The sequence below is a fragment of the Dasypus novemcinctus genome, chromosome 6, assembly GCF_030445035.2.
Source record: "Dasypus novemcinctus isolate mDasNov1 chromosome 6, mDasNov1.1.hap2, whole genome shotgun sequence".
Taxonomy (NCBI): Eukaryota; Metazoa; Chordata; class Mammalia; order Cingulata; family Dasypodidae; genus Dasypus; species Dasypus novemcinctus.
In genome coordinates this window covers 124,170,179-124,188,699 of record NC_080678.1, presented here as the reverse complement: position 1 = coordinate 124,188,699, position 18,521 = coordinate 124,170,179, and the positions used below count along the sequence as shown (strand labels likewise).

General features: G+C 38.9%; 1 protein-coding gene and 1 pseudogene across 1 annotated transcript; both read right to left on the bottom strand.

Annotated features, from left to right (window-relative positions):
• The window catches only part of LOC139439098 (myotubularin-related protein 10-like), a 303,254-nt pseudogene that overhangs the window by 112,648 nt on the left and 172,085 nt on the right, over positions 1-18,521 (bottom strand).
• LOC101421888 (ras-related protein Ral-A-like) lies at positions 11,193-12,050 on the bottom strand. The gene has a single exon (XM_058299371.2). The coding sequence runs from the start codon at positions 11,879-11,881 to the stop codon at positions 11,261-11,263; it is 621 nt and encodes a 206-aa protein (XP_058155354.1). The 5' UTR covers positions 11,882-12,050; the 3' UTR covers positions 11,193-11,260.

Here is an 18,521-nt window from a genome sequence, read left to right as displayed (position 1 = left end):
TAATGAGATAGAATCAGTAACTGAAAACCTCCCAACTAAGGAGAGCCCAGGATGAGATGGCTTCATAGATGAATTCTACAAAACATTCCAGAAAGAACTAACACCAAACCTGCTTAAACTCTTCCAAAAATAGAAGTGGAGGGAACATTGACTAACTCACCAACCTCACCCTAATACCACAAAGATGCCACAAGAAAGGAAAACTATAGACTGATCTCTCTAATGAACCTAAATGTTAAAATCCTCAAAAAAATTTGCTAATTGTATTAAACAACACATCAACTCAATTATATAACATAACCAAGTGGATTTAATCCCTGATATGCAAGGATGGTTCAACATCCAAAAATCAAGCAACGGAATATACCATATAAAGAGATCAAGTGAAAAAAAATCACACAATCATATCTATAGATGCAGAAAAAGCTTCAACAAGAAAATATGGCATTGGTGTGAAGAAAGTGGCCATGGTGGCTGCTGGGGGTAGGGAGTGGTAGGAAGAGATGTGATGTGGGGGTGTTTTTGGGACTTGGAGTTGTCCTGGGTGGTGCTGCAGGGACAGTTACTCTGGACATTGTATGTCCTCCCATGGCCCTCTGGGTGGACTGTGGGAGAGTGTGGGCTATGATGTGGACCACTGACCATGAGGTGCAGCGGTGCTCAGAGATGTATTCCCCAAATGCAATGAATGTCTCATGACGATTCTGATGTCAAGTTTTTACCTTGCATGTACTGGAGTATTTATTTCATCTATTAAAATGTTATGTTTCTCAAAAAAAAAAAAAAAAAAGAAGGAAAGAAAAAGCTTCAACAAAATACAGCACTTTACAGCACTTTTTTTCTGATAAAAACACTTCAAAAGATAGGTATAGAAGGAAACTTTCTCAACATGATAAAGGGTATATATGAAAAACCCACAGCTAGCATCATATTCAATGGTGAAATCCTGAACTCTTTCCCTCTAAGATTTGGATCAAGACAAGAACACCCACTTTGACTGGTCTTATTTAACATTGTGTTAGAAGTACTTGCTTAAGCCCTTAGGCAATAAAAAGATATAAAAAGCATCCACATTGAAAAGGAAGAAGTACAAATTTCACTATTTGTAAATAACATGACCCTGTACATAGAAAGCCCTGAGAAATCTAAAACAAAACTTCTAGGGTTTATAAATGAGTTAAGAAAAGTGACAGGTTATATTAATGGGCAAAAATCAGTAGCACTTCTGTACACCAATAATGATCAAGCAGAGGAAGAATTCAAGGAAAAATCCCATTTACAATAGCAACGAAAATAATCAAGTACCTGGAATAAATTTAACTAAAATTGTTAATGAATGCAAGAACTACACAACATTCTTAAAGGAAACCAAAGAATAAATAAGTGGAAGAATATTCTTTGTTCATGAATAGGAAGACTAAACATCATTAAGATGACTCTCCGACTCAAATTGATTTACAGATTTCATGCAATCCCAATAAAAATTACCACAGCAGTTTTTTACTGAATTGGAAAAGCTAACTGTGAAATTCATTTGGAAGAGCAAGATGACCCAAATAGCTAAAGATATATTGGGAAAGAATAATGAGATAGAAGGAGTCACATTACTGGATTTAAAAATATACTACAAATCTACAGTAGCCAAAACTGCATGGTATTGGCACAAGGATAGACATACTGATCATTGGAACCAAATTGACAGTTCTGATGTAGATATACATATAGTCAACTGATATTCAACAAGGCCACCAAATACACTTAACTGGGAGATAATGGCCTCTTCAACAGATTGTGATTGGAGAACCAGATATCCATATCTAAAAGATTGAGAGAGGAACTCCATCTCACACTTATACAAAAATTAAGTCAAGATTGTTCAAAGATCTAAATATAAGAGCCAAGACCATAAAGATCTTGGAAGATAATGTAGGGAAGCATCAACAGGATCTTGTAGTAAGAAATGCCTTCATGAACTTTACACCCAAAGCACAAGCAATGAAAGAAAAAATATATAAATGGGACCTCCTCAAAATTAAAAATATTTGCCCCTCAAAGAAGTTTGTTAAGAAAGTGAAAAGGCAGCCTACTCAATAGGAGAAAATATTTGGGAACCATGTCTGGTAGGGGCCTAATATCCATCAAATATAAAGAAATCTTACACATTAAAAATAAAAAGACAACCCATTTAACAAATGGGCAAGTGATTTGAATAGACACTTCTCTAAAGAAGAAAAGCAAAGGGCTAAAAAGCACACGAAACAAAAAAAGCACATGAAAAGATACTCAAAATCACCAGCTATTAGGGAAATACAAATCAAAACAACATGAGATATCATCTTACATCATTAGACTATGGGTTATATTAAAAAAAACAGGGGACTACGAGTTTTGGAGATGTGAATAAATGGAACCACTTACCCACTGCTGGTGGGAATGTAGAATGGCACAGCTATTGTGGAGGACAGTTTTGCAGTTCCTCAGGAAGCTAACTATAGAACTGCAATTATATGATCCAGCAAACCCACTGCTGGTTATATACCCAGAAAAATGGAAAGCAGGGACATGAACAGGTATGCACAACAATGTTCAGAGCAGCATTATTCACTATTGCCAAGAGTTGGAAACAACCCAAATGTCCAACAGAAAAATGGATTAACAAATTGTGGTACATACATAGATATGGATGCTGTAAGAAGGATCAACACATGGGATAAAATGGGTGAATCTCAAAGACCTTATGTTGAGTGAAGCAAGTCAGGCACTGACAGACAAATATTACATGACCTCACTGATATGACTTAAGGAAATTGAGCAGACTTACAGAGCAACAGTCTGGAAGCTAGGTTTACAGGTTACAGAAAGGGAGAAAAAGATTGTGAGTCAATGCCCATATGGATAAAATCTATGATAAGGTGGAAGTGTGAAGTTATGCAGGGGATTAGCATAACTGTGGTGAAGTAATGCTATTGGGCTGGGTGTTGCTGGTATATGAGGGATTAGGGCAGGGAGGGTGGTGTAGCATTTTGATAGTTATGAATTCCAAAAATAGATATTGGATTATGTTTGTAAACTGGTCTGTACCTAGGTGTGATTAGGGATTTGATTGGGCCATATCATCTGAGTCAATGGGTGGGAACTCACAGATAAAAACCATGGAAAAGGACAGAGTGGGAGGGTTTTTGATGTTGGAGATTTTGATGTTGGAGTTTGATGCTGGAGTCTTGAGCTGGAGCCCCGGGAAGTAAGCACACAGAGGAGCATGGTTGTGAGGAAAGAAAAGCAAATCCCAGGAAGAGAGGAACCCTGAACCTGGAGAAGCAAACCCTGAGAAGAGAGTAACCCTGAGCCTGGGAAGAATCAAGACCCAGATAGAGAGGAACCCAGGACGCCTGAACCCTCACAGACATCAGCAGCCATCTTGCTCCAACAAATGGAAATACTTTGGTGAGGGAAGTAACTTATGCTTTATGGCCTCATGTCTGTAAGCTCCTACCCCAAATAAATACCCTTTATGAGAGTCAACAGACTTCTGGTATTTTGCATCAGCACTCCTCTGGCTGATACAGGTGTGTTGGCCTATCCATGGAATAGGGGAGGGTTGGGGGAGTGAGCAGGTGAACTATGGGGATTTATGAGTACGTGGTTGAAACTACAACATTGGGAATATTCCTTGGCAAATATGTCAGGGAGGGTTACTAGTTTAAGGTGTTGAATGTGGGGGGAATGTGGGACAGTATGCACCTGGGGCAGGCTTCTAGTAGTATGTAGGGTCCATTTTGTCATAAGATGTTGTATCAGTGGGTGGAGACATATAATGAGCAGGGAGGTGGTGGACTCCCATCCTGGGGAGTACTGCTATGACCTCAAATAGAGGGGCAAGAGTCTCTTGAGAGAATAGGCAGTGCCTAATAGGGGAGGGCAGGTCAATATGTCGAGCCCTCAATATTGTTGAAAATAACTATGAATCTTGTACTTCAATGACTTAATCTTGGTGATTATTGTGGGTCCTGAGGGGAGCAGGATGGAGGAATAAAATCAGTGGAACATGGGACAGTTTTGGGGTGTTGGAGTTATTCTACATGATCTTGCAATGAAGGATACAGACCATGTTGAACTTCATCAAAATCTATAAAAGGGTATGGTCCAAAATGTAAACCATAATGTAAATCATTGACCATGTTTAGTAGCAATGTTTCAATATTTGTACATCAATTGTAACAAATGTACCATCCTCATGTAAAATGTTATTTATAAGGGAAAGGGGAAAAGGTGGAGGATGGTGGGTACATGGGACTCACCTATATTCTGTATATGACTTTTCAGTAACCTAAAGCTTCTTTGAAGACAAAAAATAAGACACAGGAGAAATAAGTGGAAGAAAACATCACTGTACATACAAGACAACAGATCCTACAATGATAAAGGCATAATGTGAGAAATTATTTTTAATTTTATATTTATTTATTTTTTATATTTTCAAACTTAAAATGTTTTTATTTTACTGATTATTTTTAAAACTATCATTACTATAGCATTTTCCTATTAATTGTATTTGGGGTTTGTTTTGGCTATCAATTTGAAGTTTTGGAGCACAGAAAGGTTAAACTGTGGCAGGGAATGATCATTGGTGTGACGTGTCAGAATTGGTGGAGATTCAAACAAAACCAAAGAAATATTGAATTCTCATCCTGGAGAGCTCTGCCACATTCTTTAATGGGACAACAAGAATTCCCTGAGTACAGGGACAGTGACTAGTGCAGGAGGATGAACCACTGATGGGCTCTTGATAGTGATGACTGTACTTATGTACTTTTACTTTTTAAAAAAATGCTATTTATTTATCTTTTTAAAAATGTTAATAAAGCACACAAAACATTACAGTAAAAAACATAATAGGTTCCCACATACCCCACTCCCCACCTCCCACCCCATCATCTTTTTTATTGTATTTTTGAAGATATATAGATCACAAAATATGTTACATTAAAAAATATGAGATTCCCACATACGTCCCATCCCCCACAACCCCACTCCTCCCACATCAACAACCTCTTTCATCAGCGTGGCACATTCATTGCATTTGGTGAATTCATTTTGGAGCACTGCTGCACCATGTGGATAATAGTTTACATTGTAGTTTATAGTCTCCCCCAGTCCATTCAGTGGGTTATAGTAGGATATGTAATGTCCAGCATCTGTCTCTGCAATATCATTTAGGATGCTCCATGTCCCAAAGATGCCCCTATACCACCTCTCTTCTTCCCTCTCCCTGCCCTAAGCAACTACTGTGGCCACTTTCTCCACATCAATGCTATAATTTCTTCCATTACTAGTCACAATAGTTCCATAGTAGAATATCATTAAGTCCACTCTACTCCATATTTTATTCCTCTATCCTGTGGACCCTGGGATGGTGATGTCCACTCCACCTCTATATCAAGAGGAGGCTTCAATTCCACATGGAAGATGGATGCAATTATCCTGCTTGTAATTGTAGGCACTCTCAGTTCCCTGTTGTGTTGGTCGACCATCTTCACCTCCATGTTAGCTGACCTGGGTAAGCCCAGTGAACCAGAGAGTAGGAGTTGCAACTCTGCTGAGGCTCAGGGCCCAGCTGGCACATGGCCAGTCCAGAGATTCAAGTCTCCTTGAAAGTAAAAGCAACAGAAGAGGCATGTGTAGGAAGGTCACATCTGAGTCCAACTCCATCACACTCAGGAGCACAAATTCCAAAGTAGGGCCTACTGAACTCCAGAGCCATCTGCCATGACCACAGAACCTGTGAGTCTCCATAGCCCTCAGGAGAACCAGTACCTGGGATTGTATCTACTTTGGTTATCTCTGGGGTCCTGCTGAGGCATGTGTAAGCATGACCCCTCTGATGACCTCCTGCTCTTTCTTTTTTTTTAAAGATTTACTTTTTATTTCTCTCCCTTCCCCCCAGTTGTCTGTTCTCTGTGTCCTTTCACTGTGTGTTCTTCTGTGACTGCCTCTATCCATATCAGCAGCACCAGGAATCTGTGTTTCTTTTTGTTGTGTCATCTTGTTGTGTCAGCTCTCCATGCATGTGGTGCCATCTTGGGCAGGCTGCACTTTCATGCTGGGTGGCTCTCTTTATGGGGCACACTCCTTGTGTGTGAGGTTCCCCTATGAGGGGGACTCCCCTGTGTGGTATGGCATCAGCACTGCACATGGGCCAGCTCCACATGGGTCAAGGAGGCCTGGGGTTTGAACCACAGACCTCCCATGTGGTAGGTGGATGCTCTATCCATTAGGCCAAGTCTGCTTCCCTCCTGCTCTTCCTTGAAGACTCTTAGCATATAAACTTATTTGTGTTTGCTATTTCCCCCTTTTATTCAAGATGAAACTTTCCTTTTGAAATTGAATCTTAACCTAGTGTCATGGTTAGATTATTGTGTCAATTCAGCCAGGTAATTGTGCCCAGTTGTTTGGTCAAGCAAACACTGGGCTAACTGTAATACAAGGGCATTTGTGGACTTTAGTCACCATTGACTTTACTGCAGTGTTAAATCATAGATAACTCATTATAATTACATCAGTTAGGGAGATTGCCACCAGCAATGAGTGATGCTTGACCCAATCACCTTGAAAGGTGAAGTGACTCCATCATTGAGAGAGAATCTCCCAGCTCATCTTTGGACAGCCAGCATCTCCCAGAACACATCAAAAATCTTCGATGTACTTTCATTGGAGCTCCTGGTTGCAGCCTGCCTGCAGACCCTGGACTTGAGCATCCCCATGGCTGCATGAGAGACCCTGATAAATCTCTTACTATTGATGGATATCCCTTGTTGATTATGTTTCCCTAGAGAACCCTGACTAAAACACAGTATTATAGGGTGCCTAAAAGTTACCTCCTGAGAACTTCCTTGTTGTCAAAATGAACTCTCTCTAAGCCAAACTTAGCATATAAATGCATTACCTTCCCCCTAGCATGGGACATGATTCCCAGGGTAAGCCTCCCTGGCACCAAGGGATTATTACCAATCATCATCAGTAATACACCTGGATAAAGATCTTGACCAAGAGGGAGGAAAGGTAAAGATAAATGAGGTTATATAACTAAGAGACTTCAAAGTGAGGTGGGAGGTCATTCCAGAAGTTATGCTTATGCACATCTCAGCAGGAAGTCATTGACTGCCAAAGTAAATGTTCTCTCAAATAGCAGGGTCCTGAGGGCTCTGGAGACATCCAGACACTATAAATCAGGAGTTTGTTGCCCTGCCAGTGGGTACTGCTTTGGAATTTATGCTCCCCAGTGTGACAGAGTTGGACTCAGTTGTGGTTTTCCCACATTTCTTCCCCTTCTATTTGAACCTATAGTTAGTACAATACTTGATAGGTATATGCCCATGAGTTTTACATCTTTGGGCTGTCCTTGTACCGTTGGGCCCTGAATCTCAACAGCTTTGCAACACCTTCTCTCCAGTTCACTGAAATCACCCAGGACTGTTGGAAACTGAGGCATAGTGGTCTCTCAAAGAGAGATGTGCTGTTTCTATGGCTATGCTTTTAACATAGGAATGCAGCAATTAAGACTTTCAAGTCAACAGGATAGAGCTGTCCAGGGCAGGGAGAAATATGAGCAAACACACTTTGTAGTTTGAAAGGAATACTGAGTCTTTGTACTCTGAGGTAAGTTCTTTAATTTATGAGTTTTGTTAATGTGTAGTTACATTGCTTGTTATCTCAATAGTTTGAGTACATATAATGCCACATATAGAAAATAAAGTTGCCCGATCCCAGCTCTCTCACTCTTTCTTTCTCTTTGTTTCCTTCTCCCTTTTCTCTTTCTCTCATTCTCAATACCCTTCGGGTCCAAATCTCCAACATCTGGTGCCCAACATGGGGCCAAAGAAGTCAGTGAGTCTTCCAAATCAGTATCAGGAACTGTGGAAAACATCTCGTCAAGGGTCAAGTGAGATGTTCAAAGCAGAGTAACTCGAGTCTTCAAGACTAAGTAAGTAACATTTCCGTGAAGTCATCAGGATAATGGGTAATCAAATGGGATGTGTGGAAGCATATTTGCAAGTGTTAAAAACTTTACTGAAAGTTAATGGGGTGCCTGTAAAAAGCTATGAATTACTAGAATTGTTTGTTTTAATGCAAAAGCATTGTTGCTGCTTCAGCCTCAGGGGCATAATGTTTTCAATTTGAAACAGTGGAAACATGTAATGAAAGCTTTAAGAAGAGCATATCGAAGAGGGGAATCCATTCCTTTATCTGTGTGGGCTTTGTGCCAGCCAATTGCTGCCACCTTAGATCCTTTATGATCAGATGCTTTACCCTATATTAATAAGATAATTGTTCCCAACTGCATTCCTCAAACACCTTCAATGCCCTGTGTATTGCAAGGATCTCAACAAGGGGATCCGTAGGCCATGCAATTATTATCGGCTTTTCCCGTTATATTACAACCAACTCCATCAGATGCTAATAATCCTTAGGGAGGTGTTGAGTTCCATTTTGAACCAATACCTTTTAAACTATTGAAAGATTTAAAACAGGTAAAAATGCTAAATAAAGTTCTTGTTAGTGAAATCAGGCTTGTAAGAAAATTCTCTGTTAAAGTGTTAACTAAGATAAGGAAACTATTCTGGCAGCTACTCTGCAAACCTCCTGCTGTCTACATGATAATGTAGCTGTGGGCTAGTGGAGGTTAATAGAGTTAAGCCACTGGAAAAAGAGGAAAACATGGCAACATTAGTGTTCTGTTTTGTTTCCATGCTAATTCTGATTGGGCCTATTTAACCAAGATAATAAAATTAGTACAAAATTTTGATCAAGGTGTTAAAAGGAATTTTCAGTTTTAAATCAATAGTTTACTCCTGTACATCAAGTCTCAGTATAGTCTTACAGAGTAGTAATCCAAAAAATGTGTGTTAACGGTCTGTCTAAACTGCTAAAAGAGCTTAGCTACATTTATGCTGCTCAAGTTATCTTAACTGATTGCTGATAACTAACAAAAATGTTTCCAAGCACAAGCTTGCATGTTACAGGCAACATGGATTCCAGAAGAAATATTAAATACAGTAAAATCTACAATGTGAAATAATGGAGAACTTGAAAACAGCTATACCAAAAAAGTAAGAAAGTAAGAATTATGCATCAGTTGTAAACTGTATGTTTCTGTTGGTGTATAGTAATTGTTTTGTGTCTGTCTGTTCGTTCAATGTCAGTGTATGTTTTGATACCTCCAGATGGTAATATAAATTAATAAAAATTTTTAAAAGAGCTCTATTCAAATGGCCAAAAATTAAATAAGTGCTTATTTTAATACATAAGTTTAAATGTTAATAAGATCTCTACAATGACAAAAATGGTAAGTCTTTTTTTTTTTTTTTTAAAAAGAAGTTTATTGGTCTTTAAATGGCTCAAATTGCAAATAAATGAATCGGGTAGTGGCATCAGCCTAAGACATATGATGCATCTTTGTTAGTTGGCTTCATAGCACCTCAGTACCCAGGAGAGGAAAGGTCTTAGCGCAAAGTCACAATGTCAGTGGTTAGGCCCCCTGGTTAAATGAGACTGCAGTGAGTACAGACTGAATGGACGGGCCGACCAGGCCAGCATTACACTGGTGACTTTAATTCTTCACATGGCATAGCCAGTGAAAAATATGAAATGAAAGATGTACATCTCAAAACCAAGAAAGACAGATATTTAACATGACAAGCCAGATATATCTAAAGAGTTGAGTTCCTAAAATGCCTATTTTTGTTAACTTTACATACACACCTGTTACCTGGAATGCCTGAACACATCTTTGATCTGTTGAAATTAGGACTAAACAAGAAAAAAAAACCAAAACAGTCTTGTTGAATCAACTGTCCTAGCGCCAATCCAGGGAGGGGGAACAAATCTGACAGTGGTATATTTCCAAATGAAATTATGTTAACAAATAGCATGCTAGAATTCTCCAGTGGGAACACCACACAATGGTGACAGAGCACACAGGCCTCAGGTTTGGTCTAGTATGCCAAACATGTTTTCTGCATTATACATGGTTTGACTCCTAGGTATTAACTCTAGGAAAATGTAGCTAGTGTTCTTCATTTTGAACACAGACTGCAAATACTTCTAAACATTCCCATATAGCTAAACTGCTACCGGATGAGAACAAATTTAGAAATCAACGGGTAGCAAGCATGGATATCTTCCCCAAGTGTTCTAGTGCAAAATGCAGGAGTATTACTGACATTTTTCCTGTGCCCTGCTTCAAGGAGATTAAAAGCTTAACACTTAAAAATGCTTACCACCTGTGGAAGGTGTTTTCCAGGGACCAGCAGCTTAAAGAAAAAGAGGGTTCACTGAAACTTGACTGGTGCTGAACGTATACAGTCTCAAATGATCTTACAAGTGCATGCTGGCCCTTCCCTTTAAACTACTGTACAGTTTATTACAAGCAATCAAGGAGTTCTGGAACCTTATTTTCAAGAACCAGAGTATGGCACACATTTTAAATTTGGACAGACTCTTAGCAGACAGGTATTTCTCAAGAATCTTCTATACAAAAGCTGTACTCCACACTAGGCATATATTCTCTAATCAGGCTACATGGGTAATTGGCCCATGGAGCCAGGGAGAACACACCCAGAATGATGTACCCAGCTACTTTTCTGTTTTTAAATTAAGGCATATTCAAAAATTTCCATGTACAAGTTTACACCACTTTTCTAAGTTAATCACCAGGTAATTTATGCAGGTTCACAGATGAATCACTCTCAATTTAACTATATGCAACAACCATGCCAATCACTTTTTCTTCTATATTTTGCATAACAATGGTTAAAAAAAGTGGTACAGTTTAACTTTCATGTTCACAATTGTCATTTTTTCAAGGCAGTATAAGACCATGACATTTTAAAATGATAAAAAATTTAAGTTTTATAATAAAGCAGAGGAAGTAGCCTTTCCTCCCATTTCCCACCCCACCTCACTTCTTTATTTAACAGTTCAGGAAAGACTGCCCTTGCAACACAAGCTCACACACTACATTCAGGACGTGATAAATGTAGGCAATTATGAAAGAAGCTGAACTTTTGCTTCCTTGGTGAAGCCACATTAATTTCTTTTTTAAGTAAATTTGACTTTCAGTGAAGTTCTAATTCATGCTTTTAGTGATACATAACAATTTCCAAAATGTTAAAGTAATTTCAGTCAATTGGGCCTTCAATGGCAATGCTTATAAATTATATTTATTAGTATGGTCAAGATAAGAAAGGAGTTTGGGTTTTGATTATAAAATGCAGCATCTTTCTCTGATTCTCTTGGCTAAACATTTCCTCTTCTTTTCTCCATTCTTTTCCTTGCTGTCTTCCATCTTTCTGGCTCGAATTTCCCTCATTAAATCAAAAAAGACCTTGTCAACATTAGCTCGTGTTTTAGCAGATGTTTCCACATAGTTAACATTCCACTGATCGGCTCTGTTTTTTGCCTCTTCTACAGAAACCTGCCTTTTGTCTTCTAAATCTGATTTGTTACCAACCAGCAGAAATGGAACATTTTCATCTTCTTTTACTCTTAAAATCTGTTCCCTGAAGTCAGCTGTGGCTGCAAAGGATTCCATTTCTGTAATAGAGAACACACAGAGGAAACCCTCCCCACTTCGAAAGTAGTTGTCTCTAATTGCAGCATAGTCCTCCTGCCCAGCGGTATCTAAGATATCAATCTGGACTTCCTTTCCATCCAGCACTACCTTCTTCCGATAGCTGTCTGCTTTGGTAGGCTCATAGTCCTCCACAAACTCATCATACATGAACTGGAGAGTCAGGGCAGACTTCCCCACACCACCACTGCCCACCATGATGACTTTGTGTAAGGCCAAAGAATTCTGACCCTTGGGTTTATTTGCAGCCATTTTGTGTTGCAGAGTTTTCGCCAAAGGATTTAGAAGAATCTGCACCGCGAGCCGGTCTGGCGCCCCGCGGGCTCCGGAAGCCGCGGCTGCTCTGCCTCCAGCCGGAGGGAGCTCAACCCTTGTCCTCACGGAGGCTCCGCGCTGGGGAGCAGCTGAAGGAGGAGTACAGTGGGCGGCGGCGGAGCCTGAGCGGCAGGAGGAGGAGCGGTAAGTCTTGATTAACAAAATTACTATAAGTCTTTTCATAAAAAATAGTTCTTGCCTAGATTGAAATGGAACGTTTATTTTTCTTCACTGGATAAAATGAAGGATGTAAAACTTAAATGAATATTAAAGAAGGTTAAAAGTTTGTGGTAATGCTAACTGAAATTTAATAATTTTTTCAAAAAGGTGTGTTTTGTCCTAAAATAGGATGGCTAATTTTTGTAAACTCATGGGACCTAAATGCATGTGGCAAGTTGTAGAAGGTATTGTGGTAACTTTAAGTAAGGGAATGTGTTCTGTGAAGGTAAAATTTGTCTTAAAATACTATAATTATAGTCTATATGGCTATAAATAATTATAAGAAGTTTAATGAAGCATTGTTTAAATTAAAGTGTTTAAATGGCTAATTCCAAAAAGTCATTATTAAACAAACCTGAATTAATAATAATATAATAATAATAAAAGGTAATTTTATAACAGGAAAACATGTCAGCAACCAACCTCCCCTGCCAACTTGCTTGTAGGAGACTGTTTCTGGTATTGCATGCTACAAAGTATTTAAAGTGAAGAAAAGTTCATTATTTTAACAAGTTTTAGTGTTATGATAATTATATGTTTAAGAAGTTTGCCTGGTAACTTAGTATGTGGGATATATAGAATGTATTTTTATTGTTAAGGAACAAGAGATGATTTTGTCCTAAGATAAAATGATTGATTATTAAAAAGGAGTAGAGTGTGGGACAAAACCTGAATGAATACTGAAAGTGTAGAAGGTTTGTGGAAAAGAAATTTTTATGATTAAAGTTGAATAAGATTTGATGGGTCTGTCTATAAAGTTTTAAAAGGTTTAGTATCAAGTAGTATACTGACACAAAGTTAAAAATTTTGTTCTTTCTCAAAGTCTCTCAAGTCATTAGTCTGTTTTGGTAAAGTTTCCTGAATAATCAGTATACAAAGAAAGTCTGTTTTATCAAAATAGCTTCTTGTGCTTTAACCTCATCATTTCCTTAGTGTTTGAAGAATCTTATCTCTTTTAAAGGAACATAATGTTCAAACCTGCTTTCTAAAAATCAAATCCTGAAAAGTAGCTTTTTATTTCAAACTAATTACAAGAGATTTGTTCTTTTACCATGAAAGAAAATTTAAAGTAATAGTTGAGCTCATCTAATATAAGTAGAAGGTTTTTAAAAGTGTTATAAAATCAACAGGATTTTTTTAACCCTCTATTAATTAAAGATGTATGTGTAAAAGGTTCAAATGAATACTTAATTTTATTTACCAATATTTACCAATATTTCAGCATAATATTAAACAGAAGTACAATGTGGTTAAGTATAGTTTTAATTACTATGAAAAAGTATGTGTCACAGAAACAACCTCTTATCATAAATTGAAATAACAACACTACTGTAGTATGCAGCAGTCCCAAATATTGCTAGTTTATTGCAAGAAGTTAATGTCCAGTTGTGTCGCTGTCACTTTGTTTTAAAACTTGCTAAGACTTTCTTTAGTGTCTTCTTAAACAGGTCAACCCAGCCTGCATTCTCCAAACTATAGAAAAACCTAACAAAGGATTTTTGCAGTGCTTCCCCAAGGCTATGTGCACAGCCCAACCATCTCTCCTGGCATGGTGATAATAATCTGGCTAGGCAGAAAAAAATCTGTGGCTGAAACCCTACTGATGACATTACGTTAACCAGTAATCCTTTTTTTTTTTTCAGAATTAAAAGAAATATCAGAGACAATAATATCTTAGGAGCCTGAACTAAGCAAACAATTGGGACAGGCTGCAAAGTCCCTGCTGCTCTATTAAATTCTTAAATGTTGTTTGGTTGGGTAAGATAAAACTATACTTTCTGCTGTAACTGATAAAGTACAATGTTTTCTCATGTTAATAGAATTTGTAATATTGTTAAAATACTAAAAATTTTTCATCCTCATTTAGCTCAAATATTAAAACCATTGTATGTATTAATTGGAAAAAATCCTTCATGGAAGTAGGAAAACCTCCAGCAAGCTGCTTTAAATAATAAAAGGAAGGTAAATTGTGGACATTACTTAGCCTATGAATTGCATGTGGCAAGCACCAATATTGGCTTTAGGTGGAGTTTGTGGCAAAGGCAAAATTCTAAACAAGTACCCCTTGGGTTTAACTCACAATTCTGGAAGGAGGCCAAAAGTGCAATATAAAAAAGCAATTGTGTGCAGCATAGGAGGTCCTGCTAAAAGTGAAAGTTAACCCAATAGTGTCTGGTCACTCTGAAGACTGCCATCCCTATCCAGGGGTGGATTGCAAATACTAAAAGCAAGACAGAAATGATGGACTGTTGTAAATCACCCTCAGATCTATGAAAAAACATCTGGGATACCTGCTAGTATTAACAGGTGACTGTCATGTCCCTACCCACCCCACTAACAACCGTTTTAGGACTGTTAATGCAGATGCCTTTGTGAAGATCCAGGGCTCTACCACTGAAACCTGAGAAAAGGCAAAGTGGATCCACTGAAAAGGCAAACATCATGAGTACCAAACCTTGTGGTGTCTAGCCCAGCAGTTCTAGCTGCCTGTTACTTGCCATCAGCTCATAGACATCCCCCATAACTTCCTTCATGCTTACTCCATTGACTGTGACATCAGATCCCTTCTGCTCTTGAGAGGAATGAGCCCCCAGATACACAACTCAAATCTTCTGGGGACTAATATAACAAAAGTCCACCCGAGCTGTAGTCATTACTTTACAAAAAGAAAGGGGGGGGGGGGAGTGGAAATATGGCCCGAGGTTAAAATAGTTCACTGAGACCTGTGGCAATTGCTGCTCTGCATCACATTAACTTTACAAATCCTGGAACTGTGAACTTGCAGCTTGTGTCTGCCTATGGACTTTGGGCCTGTGTGCCCTCTCCTTATGCTATTGTGGCAGGAACTGTTAACATTACAAAGGAAAATGGATACTGGCCCCTTGGGCTCATGTTACTCATAGTCATAACCACAAAAGAATTTGTGGAAAATATTTCTTGGAATTGCCCCTACTTATGAATGTTTGGGAAATATAAATAAGACAAAACAGTATTTGTCCCTTAATCAAACATATCATTTTAAAGCCTGTGTTGGAGATCCATTTGTTTTCATAACTGATAAGATAACTATTAAGAAGAGCTGTCCAGGACAGGGAGAAATATGAGCAAACACACTTTGTAGTTTGAAAAGAATACTGAATCTTTGTACTCTGAGATAAGTTCTTTAATTTATGAATATTGTTAATGTGTAGTTACATTGCTTATTATCTCAATAGTTTGAGTATATATAATGCCACATGTAGAAAATAAAGTTGTCGGAGGAGTCATTACCCACAGACCCCCTGAAAACAGCTCTTTCACTCTTTTTTTTAAAATATTTATTTATTTATTTATTTCTCTCCCCTTCTCCCCCCCACTCTGGTTGTCTGTTCTCTGTGTCTATTTGCTGCATCTTCTTTGTCCACTTCTGTTGTTGTCAGCGGCACGGGAATCTGTGTGTCTTTTGTTGTGTCATCTTGTTGTGTCAGCTCTCCATGTGTGTGGCACCATTCCGGGCAGGCTGCACTTTCTTTCGTGCTGGGCAGCAATTCTTAAGGGGCACACTCCTTGTGCGTGGGCTCCCCTATGTGGGGGACACCCCTGCGTGGCAGGGCATTCCTTGCATGCATCAGCACTGCATGTGGGCCTGCTCCACTTGGGTCAAGGAGGCCTGGGGCTTGAACCATGGACCTCCCATGTGGTAGATGGATGCCCTAACCACTGGGCCAAGTCTGCCACCCTCTCTCACTCTTTCTTTCTTTGTTTCCTTCTCCCTTTTCCATTTCTTTCATTCTCAGTACCCTTCAGGTCCAAATCTCCAACAAGGACAACCAACAAGGAAATGATGAATGACAATGACCATCCCTAGGAACAGAGAGTCTGCAACTGCAAGAAAGATAGTCCCATCCATCTGCCTCATGGGATCTAAGCCTCCTCTCAATTAGAGGCAGAGTGGGCATTACAATCCTAGAATCCTCAGGATTGGGGAATGAATGATGGACAAGAGTAGACTTAGTGTTATTCTACTATAGACTTATTGTGATCCTGATAATGGAAGAACTCTTACAATTGATGTGGATGCAGGGGCCACTGGAGGTTCTGATGGGAGGGAGAGGGAAAAATATGTGTAATATGGGGACATTTTCAGGACTTGGGGATTGTCCTAAATGACATTGCAATGACAGATACAAGCCATTGTATATTTTGTAATAACTTACAAAAATGTACAGGAGAGAATGTAAACTACAACATAAACTGTAATCCATGCTTAGTGGCAATACTCCAAGATGTGTTCATCAATTATGGCAAATGTACCACACTAACGAAGGATGTTTTGATGTAGGAAAATGTGGGAGGGCCAGGGAGTGAGGCATATGGGAATCCCCTATATTTTTATGTAATATTTATGTAATCTATGTCTCTTTTTTAAAAAAATTTAAATGGTATTTAAAAAATATATCATATGTGTAATAAAACCTTATTTTTTCTAGCCTTAGACAACAGGAGATGACTAAAACTGGAGAGAATCCCTATGAATGTCAATAATTCAAGAAAGCAATCAGTCAATAATCTGACTTTATATGCAAGAACTCACACTATAAAGCTTTTGGATATGAAAGAAACTTTAACCATAGATTTGGCCTTTAAACACACCACAGAGGTTGCACAGTAAAGAAAGACTATGTTTTTAATCTGTTCAAAGTTCCTGTAGTCATCTGTACTACTTCAGAAAATCTAAGGACATTCACCCTGGCAAGAATCCATATACACATCATGTATGTAGCAAAGGTCTTAGTAAACAGAAGATATACTAAATTAGAGAACTTATAATGAAAATATAATGGAACTAGAGAGGCCTCATCTACCACTCTGATAAGGTAATCAGAGTAATCACACATAAGGGATTCTATATATGTGATCAATGAGTGAACTCCACAAGAGTGAAACACTAGGTTTGTAATCACTGTGCACTATCATTCAGTCGAACCTAAGCCTTGGTGTGCTAAAAAAAAAAAAAAAACCCTCAGTTTAAGATTAACTGCAAAAAAAGAAATAAGAGGGAGAAGAAATTACTAGTAGAATGAAACCCCTTGAGGAATTTCCAGAAAATTCATGGTGGAGAATATATTCAATGAAAAATCATGGGAAATTATTTATTGAGAGATTGGGTAGGTTCTGTGCTTCAGTAATGATGTTTCTCTGAGGTATATTGTTTGAGGAGTTTGGACAAATTATTGGGCATCTGACAGCTGTTTTTATGGATATCAAAAGTGGAAACATAGTTGTGTGGATAGGAGCATGTGTGAAGTCTGTGATTTTGTAGTCTTTCCCAAAAATGAATATAACTTTTCTCATTGCCTTTCCTAGGTCAGTGATTAAATATCTGAAGGGGAGGAACAGATATGGTTACTTTATTCCTAATCTTAGAGGAAACAATACTTCATCTCAGTGACTAGAATCTTTATCAGTGGGTGTGAGACTCATGCACACAGTAGTTCTCTGTACCAGGCAGAGGTCCAGGTCATTCCCACTGCCCCTTGCTAATGTCCCAGTAGGATATATCCAGGCATGCATCAATAACCATCTTGTTAATAGCCAAATATCCAATAGAGTCCAAAACCTTCAATGCCCATAGGCAATGCCCTTATGATGGTTGTCATTTGAAAATCCTGTCCTTGACATTAAATATTAAAAATTTAAGATCCCAAGCATGAAATATGGAAAACTTAAGTTATTTTTAATTTTTAAAAAAATTTAAAGGTTTATTTTATTTTATTTACCGCCCCCCCCCCCTTGCTGCTTGCACTTGCTGTCTGCTCTCTCTGTGCACGTTCTTCTGTGTCTGCCTGCCTTTTCTTCTTGTCTTCTCATTTGGAGGCACCAGGAACCTATCCCGGGACCTCTGATGTGGGAGAGAGGCATTCAATCACTTAAGGCACCTCAGCTCCCTGTTTTGTTGGTCTCTCGTTGTCTTTTTTTTTTTAAAGATTTATTTATTTATTTAATTCCACCCCCCCCCCCGGTTGTCTGTTCTCTGTGTCTATTTGCTGCATCTTGTTTCTTTGTCTGCTTCTGTTGTCGTCAGCAGCCCGAGAAGTGTGGGCGGTGCCATTCCTGGGCAGGCTGCACTTTCTTTCGCGCTGGGTGGCTCTCCTTACGGGTGCACTCCTTGCGTGTGGGGCTCCCCTACGTGGGGGACACCCTGCATGGCAGGGCACTCTTTGTGCACATCAGCACTGTGCATGGGCCAGCTCCACACGGGTCAAGGAGGCCCGGGGTTTGAACCGCGGACCTCCCATGTGGTAGACGTACACCCTAACCACTGGGCCAAGTCCGTTTCCCATCTCATTGTCTTTTTTGTTGTGTCATCTTGTGCCAG